Consider the following 20,639-nt stretch of genomic DNA (forward strand, 5'->3'; position numbering starts at 1 on the left):
AGAGGAAAATCTTACTGGCTGAGAGAAGGTCCCACGGAGAAAGGATCCACTGGTACCTCAGGAAAGAGAAAAGAGAGTGGGACTGGAGTGGAGCTGACTGACTTGGGGGAGTGGGCTGCACAGTGGTGGAGAAAAGGGAAACTGTGAGCAGTGAGAACTGCCAGGGTGCTCCACAACCTGCAGGGAAGTTACTAATAAACCGGTTTTCTTTTATCCTACTTCTGGGGTGATTTACTACACCCTCTCTCCTTGGGGAATTAACTTCTTATTCTTCCATCAATCCAAAGCGTGGCAGGCGAGTCCCAGGGAGAGAGGTTTCACTCCCACCTGGCCACACTGAGCACTAAGCAAGGTGAACTGGGGAGACAGTTCAGATGAGTTCTTACAGCCACTTCAGAAACATAGTGCAGAATCTGGATTTCTTTTTCAGAGAATGCTCCCCCTGAATCCTATTTTTTAGAGTGAGGTGGCCAACCTGTGGCAGAGGTACCACAAGTGGCACAGACAGCATCTATGTATGGCACACAGCAGACTGGGAAGGGGACAGGCAGCATAGCAGTGAACAGGGCAGGGAGCAGATGGAAAGAAGCAGAAAGCAGAGTAGCAGGGGAGGGCATGTGGCTAATTTGCAACACACCTGCCAAAAGATGGTCCTCACTGGTTTTAATCATCTGGTCTAGCCTGCAGATGCTTTACAAGGAAGGCCCCTGAAGGCAACACTTTCCTTTTGTTCTGTGAGGTAACCAATACTGTATGAGGATATTAAACTGGGAAGAGTGAGGGTGGGAAAACAACCCACATTTACTGTAGAGTAAACTGACTTTACTCCTTAATAAACAAGGGGGAGATACATGACACACAGCTTATTCTAGTACAGAAGGTGCTCCACTCCAGTGAGGAGCAGTTATGTACTGGTCCTGTGCCAACTCCCCTACTCAATGTCTCCCCTGGCCTAATTGTTTGTCCAGTATAAACCAGCTTCCCTGCCACCTAGTGGCTACGTGCTATAGCAGCATACTGTAGTCCAAAGGATGTGTTGAAAGCTACTGTAGTCAGCCCCCCAAACTGAGCAGGCATGCTGAAGCTTCATCTTCCTCCATCTTTCTTCCCCAGAATGCCAAAGGAAGAGTCTCTAATAGAAAGCAGACAAAATTGCCAAGATGTGCAGAACAAGGGCAGTAGCCCTGTTCCCCCCCTCCTCCCCGCAATTATTTATTCTCACCTCCTCTACATAAGAACCCATACAATTTGAACCAATCATTCCCACAGTGGAGGGATTGGGATTGATTTGCTCTACCCCAGAGAGAGCTTCCCCTCTCGCACTCTCCATATACCCTTGTGTTGCTAGTATGCCTGCCACCACCCACTAGGATCTACTATCCTATAATTATATTCTGTATTCAAATTAAGGACAGTTCCAGAATTTATCAAGAAAACAAACACAGAAGATGACAATAACCCCCATTCTGTTGCCAGGCAACAAGTAACCAGAAAAATATTGACCATAAAAGGAATGCATGTATAAGACACTTTCACAAATAAAAAAATATTTCCAATATTCCATATATAATAAATAGTTAAAGCATTTTATTTTTTAAAAGAACCATTATTTCATTTTCCAAAGATTAACACGTCACTGCTAATGACATTCAAGAGCCATTAGTCTCTCATGCAACTTCTCCAACTGAACACCAATGACATGAAGTGCAGAATACTGAGATTGCCCATTCAGAGAATACACATTATAGTGATTAAAGATAGGTTTGCTGTCTCTTATTGGTAATGGAAGTGCACATACCAAAATGAAGGGGCATCTTTCTGTAACTTACTTTGAGAGATCAGATGAAAAAGGACATTAACAATCCTAACAAATGGCCCATCAGCTTCAGTAATGACTTGAAGGTCTCAAAAGCATTTACTTTCAGATGGATGCAGTGCAAGAGGAGATGAAATTCATCATTTGTTCATCCCTCAGCACACCTCTAAAACATTTAGCTGAGATACTGACTGTGCTTATGTTGTTACATAGACCAAAACAGAAGAAAATATTAAAAGAATAATTTATTATAGAATATTTAACAATGTATTTGTTTTCTTGACAGCACCATGGAAAATGACAGCAATGTGTATTTATTGTGCCATAATCCTTGAGGGCATATTGCATGATTTTAAGCTAAAGGGAATAAGACATATCTCAATAAAGTATCCTTGTCCTTGAGTTCATTAGCTCTTTCATTCCTGAAGGCTCTCACATTTCTGTGGCTGTGTGAAAAACATGTAGAAATGTTCAGTGCAACAACCAGTATGATTTAACATTTATACGTATTTAGCAACAGGAAACACCACGCTTGAGCGCTAATCATTTAGGCTTCATAGAAGATTCATTACTTTGCTAGCCTTTAATGTTTCTGATTTGTTGCCCAAAGGGCAGGAGAAAGAAATCGAGAAGAACCTCAAACTTAATTATAGCACTCATCTAAGAAATGGAAGAGATATTTCACTAAAGCAAACTGCTAAAAAAAGTACATTCAATTACTATGCATAAGCCTTACGTGATTTTGATGGGAGGTAAAACACATGCTGTGGAAACACAGATATCACAGTTAAGGAACATAAGACCTTATAAGCTTCACCAAATCATTATGAATTGTCCTGAGATGATTTATTCTAAGGAAAAACTATGACAGTACAAATTATAGTTACTATAAAATTTATGTAAAAATGTACAGCATTTCAGAACAATTCCTCACTTTTAGAAGCTTGATAGGCATTGGGCTATATATCTATATAAATCTGTTTACACAAAATATTTAATATCACAGTGATTTGTCAAGCTTCCATGGCTGTGAAGAACACACAAATAGCAGCTGTAATGAACACATGCATTCCTTCATAAAGTAGTTTGGGTGAGAAAACACTCCATATAAATAGGTGGTAACGTAGACCTGTTACCAGAATTATGTAGAATGCAACTGGAATGGAACGTAACAGAGCGTAGCAGAAACAGCCATGTCCCATCGCTGCCGAATGCCTGTTAAGAAAAGCAAGCATTAGCTTTCATGCATTCTGATCAAGCAGGCATTACTTGAGTCTTAATTTCTTATGTTTCATCTACACTAGCAGTTCCCAAACTTTGACAGATTGTGCACCACCTATTTAAAACAATACAACCTTAAATATCACCAGCAAATTGTTGTCATATAAAGTAATTATAATAAATCTGTTAATGTGTACCACTAACAGGTTGCCTGCGTAGCACTGGTGGTACATGTACCACAGACTAGGAACTGCTGATCTAAACCATTTCACTGTAGAGGCACCTTTTACTTGTTCACCATCTTATTTGAGAAAACTAATAATTCAATGACAACAGCATAACTAATATAGCTTTATTTTATTGCCTTTATATATCTGTCTCCCCATATCTTTTCTGCACACCAGGTATTTCTGAGGCTCCTGCCTTTACAGCAATTAATCACAACAGCAAATCAGCATGACATTATGGTGACAGAAGCCATCTAGCTACCTAGACAGATATTCAGACATCTATTTAAAATATCTTTTCTAGGTACTTCAAGACTCCTTAGAAGAGCAGTGCTGGAAATATATAGACAACTTTGTCACACCACTCATCTTCAAAGGCACCGGTCTAGCATTTTCCAGAACATTTATAAGTGACAATAACTTCTCCGAGTACCTCTTCTACAACTGACTGGAAGGTACAGAAAAGAAAAGGATTATTTAAGTCTTAATAAGGTTCTTCCTAACAAGGATAACTTGGCAGGGCACAAAACTTGGCACTGTCATAAGTGTATGGCTGCCAGGCAAGCAATGATATTTATAAGCCAATACAAAAATTACAACATTAGAAAAGTTAACTGGCATGTGTAGAACATGTGGCCTCCTGAATAATATTATTCTTCCACATTTGGGTGACAAATCTATTAGATCCATGTCAAAACTACCTGTAAACAAACCACTTTGTATAAATACACAGGTCACAGCCATGTACATCAATTTGTTTAAAGGCCATTATACCTAGGCCTCAGGATACTCTGCCTCCATTGTATTTGCTAAACCTCTGCCCTTTTGCATTTGCTTCCTTGTGACCCTGAACTATTTGTACTTTCCTAACCCCAACCTAAACTTTCACTTGAGCACCTTTTCCTCTCCCACGCACTTCTTGGTTAGCAGGATCCTGAGTTACTATAAAAAAGAGCTCAGCTGGATGTTCCCAAGGCACTTTCACCGCCCCTTCGAAGCAAAATCCAAATAAAGTAGTGTGGAACAGAAGGCACTATTGTCTGTGTTGTTTTTATTATCCACAGGGCTACCCACACGATAGCCATGATGCTATGGCTGCATTGGAACTCCCCCAGCACACCTCTTATGAACCATTACCATCTGCCTGGCTCAGTCCTTGCAGACTTCTCTCAATTACTGCAAACTCTGGACACCTGCCTGGTCAGACAGGCAAATAGAACAAAACCATCTGACTGGCAGAAAATATAAGAACCATTGCTTTTCTCTGTAAGGATATTTTAATTGGTTGGGAATCAAGAAACCTATGAAAAGGAACCCAGATTATAGTTTTTACACATTAATATTCAGAGTGGACAGGGAGTGATGCTCCTTTCAATTTTAACCAAATTAATTTCAATGTTGTTCTAAACAGTAAGTGACCTAAAATGACTGGGTACCTCTGTATATTGATAAGTAGATAAAATCTACATTTGTATTTATAACAGGCAGAAGGGCAGGTCTGCTACGAGATGCTCCTCTCCCTTGTCAGCTTCCTCTGCACTTGCACCTTTCCCTTCTATATAAAGTTTTCTTTCTGCCCGTTCATCTGATGAAGTAAGACAGATCTGTCCAACTTCTGAGTAGCTGAGGGCCACAAGCATGCCTCCAATGTGCTCTCTGGGGCTCACACTGTGCCATGTGGGTCCTCCCCCACTACACTGTGTGCCCCCACAACAATGCATCATAAGCTATATGCCCTCCCCTGCCATGCTGTATGCCCCCTTCCTCCGAGCTGCATTGTGCCAGAACTCCTGTACCATGTGAGGTACCTGGGTCCCCTCAAAACCCCTGGCTGTAGGCTTCCTCAGCGCTGCAGGCCATGCCATGCTGTTCTGCCCTAGGTGTAGGGACAGACAATGGAAGCTGGAGGAGGGAGGAGAAGTCTGCAGACTCTGGTGGAAGTGGCGTCAGTTCCAGTGACATGAGTGGCACCTGGACCAGGAACCTGGGGTCCTCAGTTTAACCCCCCAGGGGGTACATGTGGTCCATGGGCTGCAAGTTGGACAGCCCTGAAATAAATTGTTGCCTCTGAAAGATCATGCTTCTCTGAATGGATTAGTTTCTAAGGGCAATTATACTCATACTTTTCTGTCCCACGACATGCCGGAGATCCGCCACTTTGGAGCAGACTTGATTAATCCAGTCTGCTTGCACGTGTGCTGAGGTGAACTGCGCTGCACTGCATGCAGCTGTATAAGTAGCAAGATGCGCGTCAGCATGCAGAAAATGGTGGCGGTGTGCTTTTGAACATCAGAACCTCCAATGTGTTTTAGTTCAAAGGTGTGCTGCCACCATTTTCTCCGTGCTGACACACATTTTGCCATTTATAAAATTGCAAGCGTCACGGCGCTGGGTGCTTTTCAAAGCGTACAAGTGTTGTGAGTAAAGGTTAGGGTTAACCTGGCTTATAGCACTGACACATCCTCTTGCAGCAGCGGTCTTAGACTCTCCTCCATGGAATGCTTCATTCTCTGCCTTTATTCTAGCACCTCCTTTCACCGGACACCAGTGCTTGCATGCCACACACAGCAGCTGCCTGCACCAGCCATGGGTTGGCCATCTGTGGTCTAGACTGACTAAAATGACACATGCCTAGTTCCCAATTGCTCTAGCACTGATATCCTTGATTTACAGAGATTTTTCCTACAAAAAAACTCATCTTGCGATCTCAAAGTAAGACTGGATTTTCCATTCTTGTACACAAAATAGGCAAGTGTTGATCCTCTGGATCATGGTGTACATGAAAGAGGTCTAGTCAGGTGCCTGATGAATCAGCTTGTAGGGAGTCCTGCAACCATCACACAAAGACCTTTGATGTGTATACCTAGGCAAGAGTATGGAGGAGTGGAGGTTGCCCAAGACCTGCCATTCTCCTTTAAACCACTGAGACAAGATCCAAAGGCCAGACCAATTCCATACATTCAGTGCCTTGGTGGTTGTAGCTTCTGCCAGAGAGGAACAGATAAGACCTGCTGCTGATTGCCTAATGCTTCAGTGAGGATGTGTTTCTGTCAGGGTGATGTCTCTTAGCTTTTCTCCAAACAAAGAGAAGGCACTGGGGGCTTGGATTTTGAAGTGCCCTATACTCACCTTACTCTGGAGATTGCAACAACGTGGTATTTTACAAAAGCTTCCTTACCAAAAGTAGCCCCACCACATTGCCACCAGGCCCTCCAGTCAGATGCAGTTTACGGTCATAGCCAGGATCATAACTATTAAAGATTCTGCAGGAAAAATTACTGTTATGCTTTCATTCTGATTGTCTTCACAAAGGAGTCATTTTAAGTGGTTTTGTTGAGACCCAGAACAAACTGAAGTGCACATAACCTTAGCTATGTTAATGCCAGTAGGAGGAAAATAAAGAAGATAAAATTGTTTCCCTCACTTGAAATGAGTCTAGATGAACAAAAGGAAAGATCTGCTGAATCAGGGGGTTGGGTTGTTTTGTTTTGTTTTGTTTTGTTTTTTTTACAGGTATTCCCTAGAATACCTAAACAGTTTAAGAATTAATTAATGTGATTGGGTATAAGATATTTATAGTTTTATAGATGAACATTTCTGATAGTTTAACAGTTGAAAGAATTTGGTTGGGTTTTCAAAGGAACCTAATGGAGTTAGGAGTCTATGGAAGCTGTGTACCCACCTAATTAACTCTTTCAGGCCTTTGAAAATCCCAGCATTTAATTTTCTACTCCCTGTATTTGCTAGTCAGTATATTTGATATAGCACACTATGGGGAAGTTTTTCCAATCTCAGATAAATTGGGTGCAATGACTAAAAATAACAACTACCCTGATTAGAAAGAAATTAATTAAAAAGTAACTTTAATGTTTTCAGAGTTTTCAGTTATTTTCACTAAAAAACTAGCCAGACATTGATTTTTTGTACAGTTATATAACTGAAGCACAAATACAATTCTTTGCCTCTAAATAAAGATGTTTTCCAACACTTTTGTACTTTAAGTCCAGAAACAAACAAAATGCTAGTTAAACTGTAAATATACAAAGTGCAGAACTATTAAAATACAGTCATTGTGCCCTAATGCCTCCTATTTGCATATTTCCTTTATTTCAAAAGGAGCTCAAAACAATGTAAAAGTTGCAGTCACTCACTCCTAAATGAAACACATCCACTTGTGGGATGAAATCTCAAACTAATTCATAGCACTCAGTGGCATACATTACAATTCCAGGAGTGAAATACGATTTATCTTAGTCAAATGAAACTGCTAAGGGACTTCAGAAAGTAGAATCTTAAACCCTTAATCTTAACTAGATTTTGGACCAGATATTCCCCTCTTCTTGCTGAAATGCCTTTGGAATGTTCAGTGAGTCCAAGTCATTACAATGGTTTTAATATCTTCGTTCTAAAACCCTACTTTCAGCAACATGATGCCAATATGAAAATGCATGGTTACTGATCTGATGGTGGTTTGAAGAACTACCTACTAAGACATGAATATCTCCACACAGTAGATGGAATTTCCTTAGATATCACCCACTTAAATGTAGGAAGACCCAGCTCTTACAAGTGACAAAAATCACGGTGTGTCAAATTACAGTTTAAGTGTAGTGAAATATATCTTGGGTATTTAAATACTAAGGCCAGCTCATCCTTAGGTGAGACTGTTAAGAATTTAATCGGTCATTAAAACAGTGGTAGGCAATATTTTTGGCCAGAGTGCCGAAAAAACCACAATGTCTACTTGTAAGGTACTGGAGTGCTGGCATGCCAGAAAAACAAAATTGGAGCGGGGGGGGAAGGGGGAAGTATCACACTGCCTCATGCCTCTCCCACGTTGTCCGCCCAAGGGGTTCACGGCTACCACTGGCACAAAGTCCGGTTGGGGATCTGGGGCCCAGTGCACAGGGGTGGCACCAGAAGGTATGGGGGGGCTATGGCCACCCCAAAATCTGTCTTAGCCCCTGCATAGCCATCCCTCCAACACTGCCACCCACCCATCCCATGCAGCTCAGCCCGCCTGCTTCCGCCTGTAGTGCAGCCCTTAGCCTCCCTGAACCCCACACTGAGAAGAGGCTGGTGCCACTCCTGCAGCCAGTCCAGGCTCTGGGTAGGTACTGCAGGCCACGGAGCCCAGGCTGCTTGCAGCAAGGCTTACAGCCTCCCAGGTGCCTGCTGGGAACAGCCCAGGCTCCGTGACTAGCTGCTGCCCAGAGCCCAGACCCGCCATGGCGTGCCAAGTGAAATGGCCTTGCATGCCGTGCTCTGGCACATGCGCCAGGGGTTGCTGATCTCAGCACTAGAAGCTATTTTCTTGGCACACCCCATCCACTATTCAGTAAAGAAAATTCTGTGCACCATTTTTTGATCTGACAGACTAGTTCATCAGATATAGGATCCAGGCTGGAGAGCTATCATTGCCCTACTCTATATACTACACAAGTTGGTTTTAAAGCATCAGGCTGAACAGCCTGGTAGCCACAGAATAGCCTAATGTAATGAGTATCTGTAAAACTTGCTCTCTATTAAACTGCCTTAGCAACAACTAATTCCTTTCCTGGGGAGTTAAGAGAAGTGTGCAGAAACAGGGAGATGAAAATAACATTGCAACTTCAAGCTTATGGGTCTGCCGGCCTGCCCGCCAGTCTGCCCTTTTCTATTAACCCCTATTCTATTAACTCACATTTCAGTGTATTGCAGGAAAAAAAGGTGGAATCAACTTTTATAATGTGAAACTCATCTTACAGGTTAACTTCTGTGACACTACTAGGATTTCAGAATGCAGCACGAGTAGCAATGCGAATCAGAACTTTATTTTGTCAAAATTTATGCTGAGGACAGCTAGATCTAGAGAAAAAAAAAGCAATGCTCAAAAGACTGTGGTGTAGCAAAAAAACAATACTTCTGAAAATTCCCTGTTCTGACTCCAAAAGCACTGCATACAGTTCACCTCAGGTATGGGTTTTCAAGAAAAGGCTTCCTTATTAATTTAATATTTAATGATACATGGGGAAGCATGGCCAAGAACTTGTACTATTAATGGATTTTCTACTTCCTTGAGTTTCCAGAACTTAATAGTTAATGTTTTGTCACCCTGTAATGCTTGCCTCTTCAACTTGCTCTGAAAATAGGTTACACAGCAGAACAGGGAAGGGAGAGGTTGCAAAATGAAAAAGTTACGTTGCCAAAAATGTGCGATAAAACCCACTCGTTTCCTGTAAACGGTGCATCTCCTATTTATAGCCAAAATTTGAAGGCCTCTGTTCACATTTCATTTCTTAAAATAAAGAAAAAAGCACTACTGGTACTAGAAATGTTTTTGTAGGACATGGCCCCAAACCCATGGCACACAAGCAACATGTTGCCTGCAAGATCTTACAGGGATACTTGTGACCAGAGGCAATTAAAACCGAGTTTGCTAAAGAGAGGAAAGCATACTGGTAATCCATCCCATGGAGAGCAACAAAGGACTGGATTAAAAAATCAGTCCCCGCAGTCCCTCAACCCACCTATGTGTAAAAACGTTTTTATATCTTCAGCTCCCTGGAGGCTATACAACATCGACATCAGTACAGGTTTCCCTCGCTTTATGCTGTACATGCGTTCCTGGAAAATGGCACATAACTCAAATTCACATAAAGGGAACCCACTTTACAATGTAACAAATAGGGATGCATTCCAAGACCTTGACTGTTCTGACCCCCAGACCCATTTCTACCACTTCTACAAGACAATTTTGGTAATCGCCAACAGTAGACGGTACACACAAGCACAGGGCACTGTGGGGATGGCAACTACAGAAACATGTGTCACAGACAACGACTGAGGAGCATATATCCTCACAGGAGACTACATTTTGGTGTGCTTCGCTCCCACAATGCACCGTACAAAGCAGTTGACTGTGGGCTTCCACCACACCGATCCTATAAGAGTGAATTTACTTTGCATATAACGAATTTTTCGTATAAAAAGGGTCATTGCATAAGAACAAATTCGCAAGTACAGAACCTGCATAAAGTGAGGGAAACCTGTATTCATCTCAGTGATCAATTCAAGACTGAGAAATGCTACAGAACGCATCTAAGCTGGGGGTTAGCAACATACAGGCTGCGGGCTGGATCTGGCCCATAGGGCCACTAGATCCAACCTGCAGGGAGCCACAGGGCTTTGCTTGTACCTGAGCTCAGCCCTGCACTGGTACTGGGATGGGCAGCTGGAAGTTGCTTCCATGCTGTGGCTGCTTCTCCCCACCCCCATCACTACCCAGCCCAGCCTGGGTGCAGCTTCACTTCCGGATGGTGTCCACACCTAGTTGCTACTTCTCCTCACCCCTGCCTTCCCCTTCCCTGACTTCCACAAGGCTGTGGTGCAAGCACAGCTTCCAGATGGTAAGGAACTGACCTGTGGCTGGGCTGAGTATTGGTGGGGAGCGGAGCAGAAGGCAGCAAGAGCATTGGAAGCAGTTTCTAGCTACCTGGCCCTGGCACAACTCCTTCAGTCAGAAGCTGCACTTGCATTGCAGCTGGGGAGCAGGGGGGGCTTGGGAGAAGCACCCACGGAAATTAGTAGGTGACAGGTTTAGAACTAACAAAAAAGTATTTTTCATGCAGTGCGTAGTTAACATATGGCATGTATTGTGCCATTCTCTATGGGCACCAGTATTAACTTTCGCATTCCACTCATCTTGTATGACCAGGATGTCTTTCTTTGATGTCGGAGCTAGTGCTTGAGTTTGCTGTAAAATTTTTTGATTTCTTCATTGGTGTAGTGTTGGAAGGGTGCAGCTGGGCAGGGAGTTGCTCTAGGGCAGGGCTGGGATCTTGCAGTGGTGACATCATGGTCCAAAGCTGGGGCAGAGCTACAATCCACTGCTTGTATTCCCCTTTCCAGAACGTGTGGGCAGCAGATAGCAGCTCTGCCCCGGCTTTGGACTCTGCTGTCATTGCCACAAGATTCCAGCCCCAAAGGAGCTCCCTGCCCTGTCACACAGCCTGCCAGTGCTGCTGATGCCAGTTTCCATGGAAACCCTGGCCCCATGCTGTCACAGCACTACTGCTGCTGGGGTCTCCATGGAAACCAGTTGTAGTGATGTGGGCAGGGGCTGCTGGAAAATAGAGTCCATCACAGGCTGGACTTTGCCTGCCTCTGGGTTTGCAACATGATATGGAGGGAATAAACTTGGCCAGTCCAGCAGACAAAGTCAGTCGTCATTCCCCTTCCAAAAAAGGAGAATCTCCACCAATGCACAAACTACTGCACCACCAGTTTGATCAGCTATCCAAGCCAAGTACTTGTAAGAATAATACTGAACAGACTCAAGCCTTGAGTAGAGACTATGCTGGCAGAAGAACAAGTTGGGTTCAAAGTGGGGAGAAATACCACAGAACAGATCTTCAACATCCAAGTACTTTATGAAAAGTACCATGATGATGACCAAAAAGAACTTCATAACTTCATAGACTTCAAGAAAGTTTTTGATAGGGTGGCAGGTATCCAGGTTGTAGTCATTAGTCTAGAGGAAAAAGCAATCAGGGCTTGTGGAGAGAGGTGATATATTTTATTAGACCAACAAAATTTTTGCTAAAAAAATTCTTTAATTGAAAGCTTTCAGGCACAAACACCCTTCATCAGACATCAGAGAAACAACTGTAAAAGTTCTCCTGGGTAGAAATTAGAGTTCATATTTCATGGGACTTGCTGTGGCACAAAGCACTCTGGCTCACAATGAGGAAGCATAACATTAGCAGATCCTTGATAACACTAACAGAAAAGCTTTCCAGCAATGCAAGTAGTGGAGTGCTGATCAACAACAACATCACTGAATGGTTTGCACTTCAGTAGGAGTGTGCCACGGTTGCTTGCATTTACTATGCCTTTTCAACCTCGTCCTCAAACAAATCATGTCAGATGCCTTAGAGAATTTCACAGGAACTGTATCAGTTGGAGGGTGGAAGATCAACAACACACACTTTGCTGATGACATTGATCTGATAGCAGGGGCATCTGAAGAGCTTCAAGAACTTACAGAAATACTAGACAAAACTGGAAAGAGCTATGGAATGGAAATAAGCACTGAGAAAAGCAAAGTGATGACAACCTCCAAGATCACTGGCAGCAAGGCTGATGTAAAGATCAGCAATGAAAAACCAGAAAGAGTAACATGTTTTAAGTATCTGGAAGCCACCATCACAGAAGATGTAACAGCTGAAAAGGAAATTAAGACCAGAATATCCATTGCTATCAGCCAATTAAGAAAGCTAAAGAAAATCTGGAAAAGCAGCATTATACTGAAGCAAAAGACACAACTTTATCATGCTGTGGTCATCTCTATGATGCTTTATGGTTGTGAGGCAAAAATGCTTAATAAAAAGTTAGAGAACAGAACTGAGGCATTTGAAATGCACCAAACACCAAACTGAGCACTATACCAATGAGTGTCAAACAGCAAATCCGTCAAGAAATTGGAACCTATGAACCATTGTTGGAGGTTCTGTGATGAAAGAAGCTGCAATGGGTTAGAAACATTATGAGAAGGCCAAACACCCTTCCCAACACCAAAATGCAGGGCTCTGTGCAGGGAAACAGAAAAAGTAAACCCAAAAAGAGCTGGGGAACCAATATCAAGGACTGGATGGAGCTTCTACTGACAGCATGCGCAAAGCTAGACAAACACAGAGAGGAGTGGAAGTGGCTTGTTATAGCACCTAAGGTGCCCCAATGTTCAGAGCGGCCTCAGGACTGACTAGACTTGAACCACTTACATGCACATGATTTATTTAATAATTTTTGGTCTTTAACATGTACCAATTGAAAAAAAAAACAGTTTTACCACTGCTTCAAACATACCCTGTAAAATGGTTTTCACGTTAATTTTGTAAATGCTCCCAATGGACTAAATCTTCAGCTAACGTAAATCTGGGAAACTCCAATAAAATCAGTACGGTTATGCAGATTTACTCCAGATGAAAGTCTCACCCCTAGAATTTAAGCTACTAAAGTATAAAATTATCAACAAACCAAACACAAACTGTAACTATTTCACACTGCAGCATCAATCAATTTTCTTCCAAAAGCCACTTAGCATTTTTAAAGAATTTTACTAGAGATAAGCCTTAAGCATTTCACATCATCATTATGCATAATGGCAGTAAAAGGGAACTTAAAGTGTTATGTTCTGTTTAAGATATGGCTGTAGGCTTCCCCCAGCCCATTTTTGAATGAATGACTATTCTGTGCGTCAGGTACCCAGGTTGACTATTTATTCTATATCATCTTTAAAAAGTGATGGAAAAACTGCATCTGAAGACCAAAGATGTCTGCACAAAATTAAGAGAGTTAAAGTAGCTGGTTATCTTGGATGCTTTAATTAAATTCAGACTGACCAGCCTAACATGTAAAAATAATGCTAATGGAAAAAAGAAGCAATGGCATGAGTAACATACTTAACAGGACATGAAAAGACCTAACAATTAAAAAGCTGCAAACACCTTTGTAAAATTTCAAAGGACCAACTAGAACCTATACAAAACCTTTGAAATCTTTTTTAAATGTCTGAAATGCTCCAAAATAGTACCGTAATGGGATCCACTGCTTGTGGTAGGAAGGGCATCTCCTTATGGCCACCATAATCCTGCTCTTTCCACTCTGGTCTCATTTTAGGTATTACCCTTTCCTTGCTTGCCACATATTAATTATTATTATTAACTATGGGAGGTTGCTTCCAGAGAACAGAATAGTGGTCCTGCCCTGGCCTGCACCATCTATCAGGCTCTGACACCCTGGTCATGATTCCTAGGGCCTCTGGCAGCCTGACAATTCAGCAATAACCTAAGCTCCAATTTAGAGAGTCCACAGTGGCCTCCTTTCCTCCCCTTCAGCCACATCTGCACCTTACGGCCTAAAAAGCAGCATAAAGCAAAACCTAAATAGAGTCAAGTGCAACTGGGGTGCATTTAAGCTTTCCCCAGGCTTCTACTCAGTTCTGCTGGCTACTCACAGCCTGGGCCCTCTTAGGCCTAGTCGTAGTTCCTCTAGTCTTCTGTATTGCTTCTCCACTCCTTCCTTTACTGGAGGAAAATGCAGATTTCTCATTTTAGCGGAAAAACCCTCAAATTTTGCAGTTATGCAAGGAGCTCTCTGCAAGCTGGAAGAGTTCCAGCCTGCAGGGGGTGGGGAGGGAGCAGGAGGAGAGAGAACAGGCAGGTGGAACCATGTATATGCACACGACCACCAGGCAGCCTGGAGAGCAGCTCCCACTGGTAAATGGCGAGGCAGGGGAGGGGATTAAGGACCCTATAGCAGGGGTGGGCAATTATTTTGAGTGGAGGGCCGCTTACCCAGTTTTGGAAGGTTGTCGAGGGCCACCGCATGGGTAGCCTCGCCCTTTTAGAGGTGCCCTACACCTTGACAGGTGCCCCGCCCCCTGGGTCACCATCTTGGGACCAATGTCGCAATGTCTTGGGACCAATGTCCCAGAGCGAACGTCAGTGGGGCCCAAAGCGAGGCGCAGGCTGGCAGGGGTCCGTGGAGCTGGGCTGGGCTGTACCAGCAGGGAGGGGGGAGCTGGCCCGGCTCCATAGAGCCCTGGTCAGCTGGGACCCTGCACGCCTGCCACAATGATCTGGGCCCCACTGGCATTGGCCCCAGGACACTGGTGCGGGCCTTGTGCTCCCACTGGGTCCCCGCCCACTCACTCCCAGTTACCCCCAGCACCGCAGTACAGGTGGGGGCAGCACACAGCCCTGACCCCCTGCCTGCCAGCAGGGAAGAAGCTAGTGCTGAGTGTGGAGAAGAGTGGCCCCTCACCTGCCCCATGGCCAGTGCCCTGCATTGCAGGCACTCGGAGCCTGCGTGGGGCTGTCCCGAGCAGGCACAGTCAGCCCCAGGAATGCTGAGTGCTGCAGCCGCTTGCAGCCTGCCTGGGGCTGCCTCTGCCTGCTCCAGACAGCCCCACATGGGGCAGCACCTGCAACATGGGGCGCCAGGCATGGGGCGGGTGAGGGGCCGCTCTTCGCCACTCAGGGAAGGAGTCTAAGGAAAAGCTGAACGTGGGGGGGAAGCGGCCCCTCCCCCCACACCCCGCCCAGTGCCCCACGCTGCAGGCGCTATTGTTGGAGCCTGCATGAGGCTGTCCAGAGCGGGCACAGATAGCCCTATGCAGGCTGCAAGCAGCTGCAGCACGGGGGCACTGGGCGTGGGTGGGGAGAGGCTGCTTCCCCCGCCAAGCTGCTCCCCTCCTCCCCACACTTACCTGAGCTTCCTGCACTGGGACAGGCACATGCTCCCAGCCCAGAAACCCCGGAAGAGGCTTCTGGCTGTGGCGTGGGGCTGGGAGGGCCCACTGTTGTTAGAGCCTGCTGGAACCAAGGGCAGGAACCAAGGGCAGAGAAATACTAATTTTCCAATTTTTTTTAGGGGCCCCACGGGCCAGATAAAATGGCCTTGCAAGCCAGATCTGGCCCACAGGCTGTATTTTGCCCACCCCTGCCCTATAGGAAAGGAGTTGGGCAGGCCCACAGGCTGTATTTTGCCCACCCCTGCCCTATAGGGAGGGAGTTGGGCAGGACTGGGGCTGCTGCCTAGCCAGGTGGTGCATGGCATTTGGGGCCTGGAGCCACAATGCATGGCTGCAGGGCCCTGGCAGGGAGCAGGATGGGGCCATAGGTGGCTTGTTCAGTAGGTGGAGGGGTGGGACTGGCTCCCCACTGCAACATGAATTCCCGGGGGCAGGTGGGACCCGTACCTCCCAGATCTGTGTGCAAGGTGGGGGCAGGGGTGGGCTGTCCGCTGTGGACTTGGGTTCCCGCACTCACTGGGCTACAGATGCCCCAGGGGAGGGCAGCAGGGCAGAAGCCCAAACCTGAGCCCGCAGTGGGCAGTGCGCAGCCCTCACCCTGCGCACAGTTCTGGGGGGCACAGGTCTCCCTTGCCGCCCAGGAGTGCATGCTGCTGTGGGGGGCTGGCCCTCCCCTGCCCAAGCCCGCAGCAGGCAGGCAGCAGCAGGGAGGAGAAGCCGGGCTCCGTGCTCTGCTCCACTGCGGCAGCTGTCACCTCCTGCCAGGGGCAGGGGACTGTAGATCCAGGTCCCTGGCTCTGTAGCCCTGGCAGCTGGGGGGGCAGGGGATGAGGGGGCGCTGCAAGGGGGTGTGAGGGGTACAAGCAGAGCCAGAGGGCTGTGGGGAGAGGGAGGGAGGGGCACGAGCATGGCTGGGGGGTAGGGCTGTGAGGGGGAGGGACATGAACAGGGCTGAGGGGATTGTGGGGTGGGGGAATGAGAGGTACCAACAGGGCTGGGGGGTGAGGCTTTCATTTTAATCACAAATTCTGGGGGTTTTATCAGAGAATTTATGATTTTTGTTTTGTCAGGGAAAACCAGGATCCCTGCTCATCACCTGACTTGCGATCCTCTTAGCAGGCTACAGATGTCCTCCTCTGGTCTTATCAAGTCATAATTTAATTAGCTCTCAGCCACTTATTATTTGGGGCTATGCAGCTTTCCCACTCTACTGCCTAGCCCTCTGCTCAGTAACATGGCTTGCACTGTTACAAGTACCTCTTGAAATGAAGTACTGTTCTGGTGTATTTCACGCTTTGTTATATTTGGACAGGGACAGAGGACCTCCCGAATCCCACAGTGCTCTGTTCTGCCCCCTCTATCTCCACAGGAGGTGGAGGGAAAGAACTGAATGTTCACATGGGAGGCTGGATAATGGCCTACTGGCTGTTCAGCTACTGGGTTCCAATCCTGGTCTGGCTACCTCCTTTCACCCCAGCCCTGGTGCCAGGTCCTTCAACCCCAATCACCTCTTACCTGTCCATTGGAGAGAGAGAAAAAATTCTGGGTATTTGCAGCTGGAATCCTTGCTGTAGGAGGCTTGTACCACCACCACCACAGATCCCTGTTGATTCCTGCTGGGGCTCCCACAGCAAACAGCAGAGAGAAGTAGGGGAGCCTGATGCTGGAGCTTGGTATTGTGGGAGGCAGGGCATCCTCATTTCCACTACAGACTCCCAATGCCCCTAGCTGCCCCCACCTCTAGACTCCTGCTGGATCCACTCCCATTCCTGGCTTCCGATTTGTGCTTCTGATCTACTAGTTCCTCTCTCTACTCCAACACAAGCTCTGTATTTAGCTTTCAGGCACATTCAGAGTAAAGAGCTTTGTCATGAAATTACTCTTGCCTTCTCATGCTATAGCTGTTCATCAGCTGTGAACAGAGGTTTCAAGTGAAGTTATATACTCCAAGAGATGCCTTTCCGGTACAGTGTGGAGAAGGAAGACCAAGGTAACAATGACTGGTATCTTAATAAAAGACTCTATAGACAAACTAATCAACCAGTCAATCTATCTTGAGCACAATTCAGAGAATGACCTAAAGTTTATTTAAAGATGAAAAACAAGAAACCTGGCACATGGTGAATCTATAGCTCTACAAGAACTAGCCATTACACTGACCAGTACTGCTTTAACTGGGCATGTTGGCAAGCTGGTATACCCTTAAAGGCTGAGATTTTGTACTCCAGACTTTGAGCTTTCCAGGGTTAAACTTCTAGGTATTACAGCAGCAGCAGCAGTGTGAGCTGGCCCAATATATATCATGTAACTTGCTAACACAAGGCTACAAACACATATCACCCTTGTTATGGGAGAACAGGCTTTATTATAGGACAAAGTATAAGTGTTCCAATGTGCTTGCTGCTTGTTGTGAGGCAAATCTCCAAAAGGATCCACAGGATAAAAGGTACTACCACTGTGTCCTACATTATTGTGGTGGACATCTGTTCATTCTATGATATTCTCATGGGGCTGGTGGATCAGTTGGTCATCCAGGCATCCCACGATATATTTCTCTCACCCCAATCCTGGCCCTTCTTGAACTCTGGCCAACTGCTCTGGCCCTAACTACAGAACTCTACTGCCCAGAGGTGTCAGGCCCCCAGATGACTCCCCCACCTATTAAAGGCCCTGCATGGTGACTTGCCAGCCATTTCTTACTCACCACCCACCCCAGATCAGCATCAGAATCTGTACACACTGAACACCACCAACCACGGAGAAACTCCAGGACTCATCGAACCAATCCAGAACCTCCGTACTCCTACATACCCATCCATCCTTGCTCCACTATGGCTCCTCAGTCTGAGCTCAGTGTCATAAAGAAGAATGGCAGTACCTGGACCATGGAGGAGGTAACGAATATCATCACCAAGACTACAGCGATTCCCTCAACCTGGCTGTCAGGCACTCCAGGCATCTGGCATCTATTTGAGAATTTTCAGGCACAGCATCTGTAAAGCTGGGTGCTGCTCTGCTTTGACTGGCAGGAATTTATGCAAGGGCTCCTCCTTGGCCCTGCTGATGTTGTTTAGCACACATGCAGAGACCACAAATGGGGACACATTGTGCTTGCTGGCATCCATGCATATCCTAAGGCACCTGCAGGGAATCCTGAGACATCCACAAGCATACTCAATAGCCAGCCTGCAGCTGCTGAGATTGGAGTTGAACAATTCATTCTAGGCATCTAGTGGATGGCTTCATCAGCCATGGACTGTCCATTCTTTGTCAGCGAGCACATCCATGGAGGGAGGTTCTCCCCCTTCATCACTGCTCCATTGTTTAGGTGCCAATGAACGCTATGGTGTAGCTGGATGGTTACATATGACACATAACAACCCTGAGTCAAAGTCATGGTGACTACTGTATCAGCAAAACAGCATATCACGTATGACAATATTATGGTTATAGCTACTTGTATGTAGACCAATCAATCACAAGCCAATCAAAAGTTGCAAGCATAAGTACAACAGTGGAGACAGGGGAAGGTCCTAAGTGAAGTTGGGAACAAAAGAAATGGAAAAATACCACAGAAACACAAACAGAAAATGGGACTTACGCTAGCCTTATACCACCTTGATGTTAAATATCTTTTTAGGTAAGTTACTTGTCAGAGCTAGTCCAATCTTGACTCTAGCTTTAAAGTCCAGTTATCTGTGATTTCTCCCTGTCCTAGTCTTGTCAGATTCTACCAGCCCAAATGTTTGCTGCGCTTTGTTGCACTGTCTCCCCTTGTGTGAAATATAATCATCTTTACTACCATTACTTCTAAGCCCTATCTAAAGTGCACATTGCCTTACTATCTAACCAAGTACTTGTACCCTTACCAAGTGCATAGGACTGAGACTTGAAGTGCAGACAACGGTTACTGCTTGTTTCCATCAGGAGTGACTGCCTCTTGCAGTTCACGCAGCACTTTCTTAATCTTAGGTTCCTGGTGCCCTTCGTGTCCATCTCCTAGCAACAGCTTTGAGGAAGCAAATTCTTGCTCTTTTTCTGACTCTGAACATCCCCTCTGGCCCCTGGAATGCTCTTGCCAAATTCCTAGGTCCGCAGGGAGGTTTCTGTGCTGTTTTGCCTGGGTCTCTGTGCCAGCCCCTGCACTCCTCTGCAACCACTGGCTCCACCAAGTGCTCTGGTGTCTCTGGCTTGCTCTCTTCCTCTCTGAGATGCTGTTCTAATTCCCTGCTAACCAGCAAGCCTGTCCATGTGCAGCCCAGCTGTTTCTTAAAAAGGGGGCAGGATGTTGCCCTGGCAGCTCTCCATGTTGTTCTCCCTTTTTCCGACATGGTAAGCTCCTCTTTAACCCTTGCTTGCTCTCACTCTCCTCACAATGGTAAATCAACAAGGGAAGGATTTGGACTAAAAGCTTCCCTTAAGGGAGCCAGTTGCTGCCTGTGCCATTACACCACGTAATATTGTGATGGGAAGAGACATGAGATTGCCAGGTAACTAGGAAGGGAGCCCCCTGATGAAATACAGCCCAGACTACTGACTGATCAGTGGATTCAAAATTTGTTAAAGACTATATCAGACACTCAAAGACAAGCTGCTATAACCTTGAAGGCCAATGTCTGAAAAATGCAATACAAAGGCTTCCAAGACTGCCAATTACGTTTCAGTGTTGACCATGCAAGACTACCCTGCAGAGACCTTACATGCAAACAGAGGCAGGCTCTTCTGCACCACCTGTAATCGAGTTCTGAATGTATCCAGGTAAGCTAGCACTGCTTGTCACTTGGAGTCTGATACACACATGAAGAGGAAGGCTGCTACAGAGGCTGAAGGTCAGAACAAAAAGCAAGTGACTGTGTCCTCCCTGTTGAAAAGGACTGCAGAAAGCAGGTTGGCAAGGCAAGAGGTGGCATTTTTCCTCGTGGAAGCTTGCACGGTGGTCAACATTGCATTGGAGAAACTTGATCACCCCAAGTTAAGGGGCTACCTGACCCAAAACCTGCCCAATGCTGGCAGTTTTCCATGTTCCAACAAGCTTCACCAGGGCTATTTCCCTGCAGTCATTGCTTTGCATGTACAGTCC

At 45.7% G+C, this 20,639-nt stretch overlaps 1 protein-coding gene across 4 annotated transcripts in view; it reads right to left on the reverse strand.

Annotated features, from left to right (window-relative positions):
• Nucleotides 1–1,558: 1,558 nt before the first annotated feature.
• The window catches only part of PIGG (phosphatidylinositol glycan anchor biosynthesis class G (EMM blood group)), a 184,460-nt gene continuing 165,379 nt past the window's right edge, over nucleotides 1,559–20,639 (reverse strand). For all 4 annotated transcript variants that reach the window (XM_090038961.1, XM_090038962.1, XM_090038958.1 and 1 more), the window contains one exon: nucleotides 1,559–3,031. In XM_090038961.1, coding sequence (XP_089895087.1) covers nucleotides 2,830–3,031 — 202 coding nt within the window. In that variant the 3' untranslated portion in view covers nucleotides 1,559–2,829. The remainder of the gene's footprint in view (nucleotides 3,032–20,639) is intronic.

Source organism: Crocodylus siamensis, chromosome 3 (assembly GCF_052110815.1).
Source record: "Crocodylus siamensis isolate JL-2025a chromosome 3, ASM5211081v1, whole genome shotgun sequence".
NCBI lineage: Eukaryota > Metazoa > Chordata > Crocodylia > Crocodylidae > Crocodylus > Crocodylus siamensis.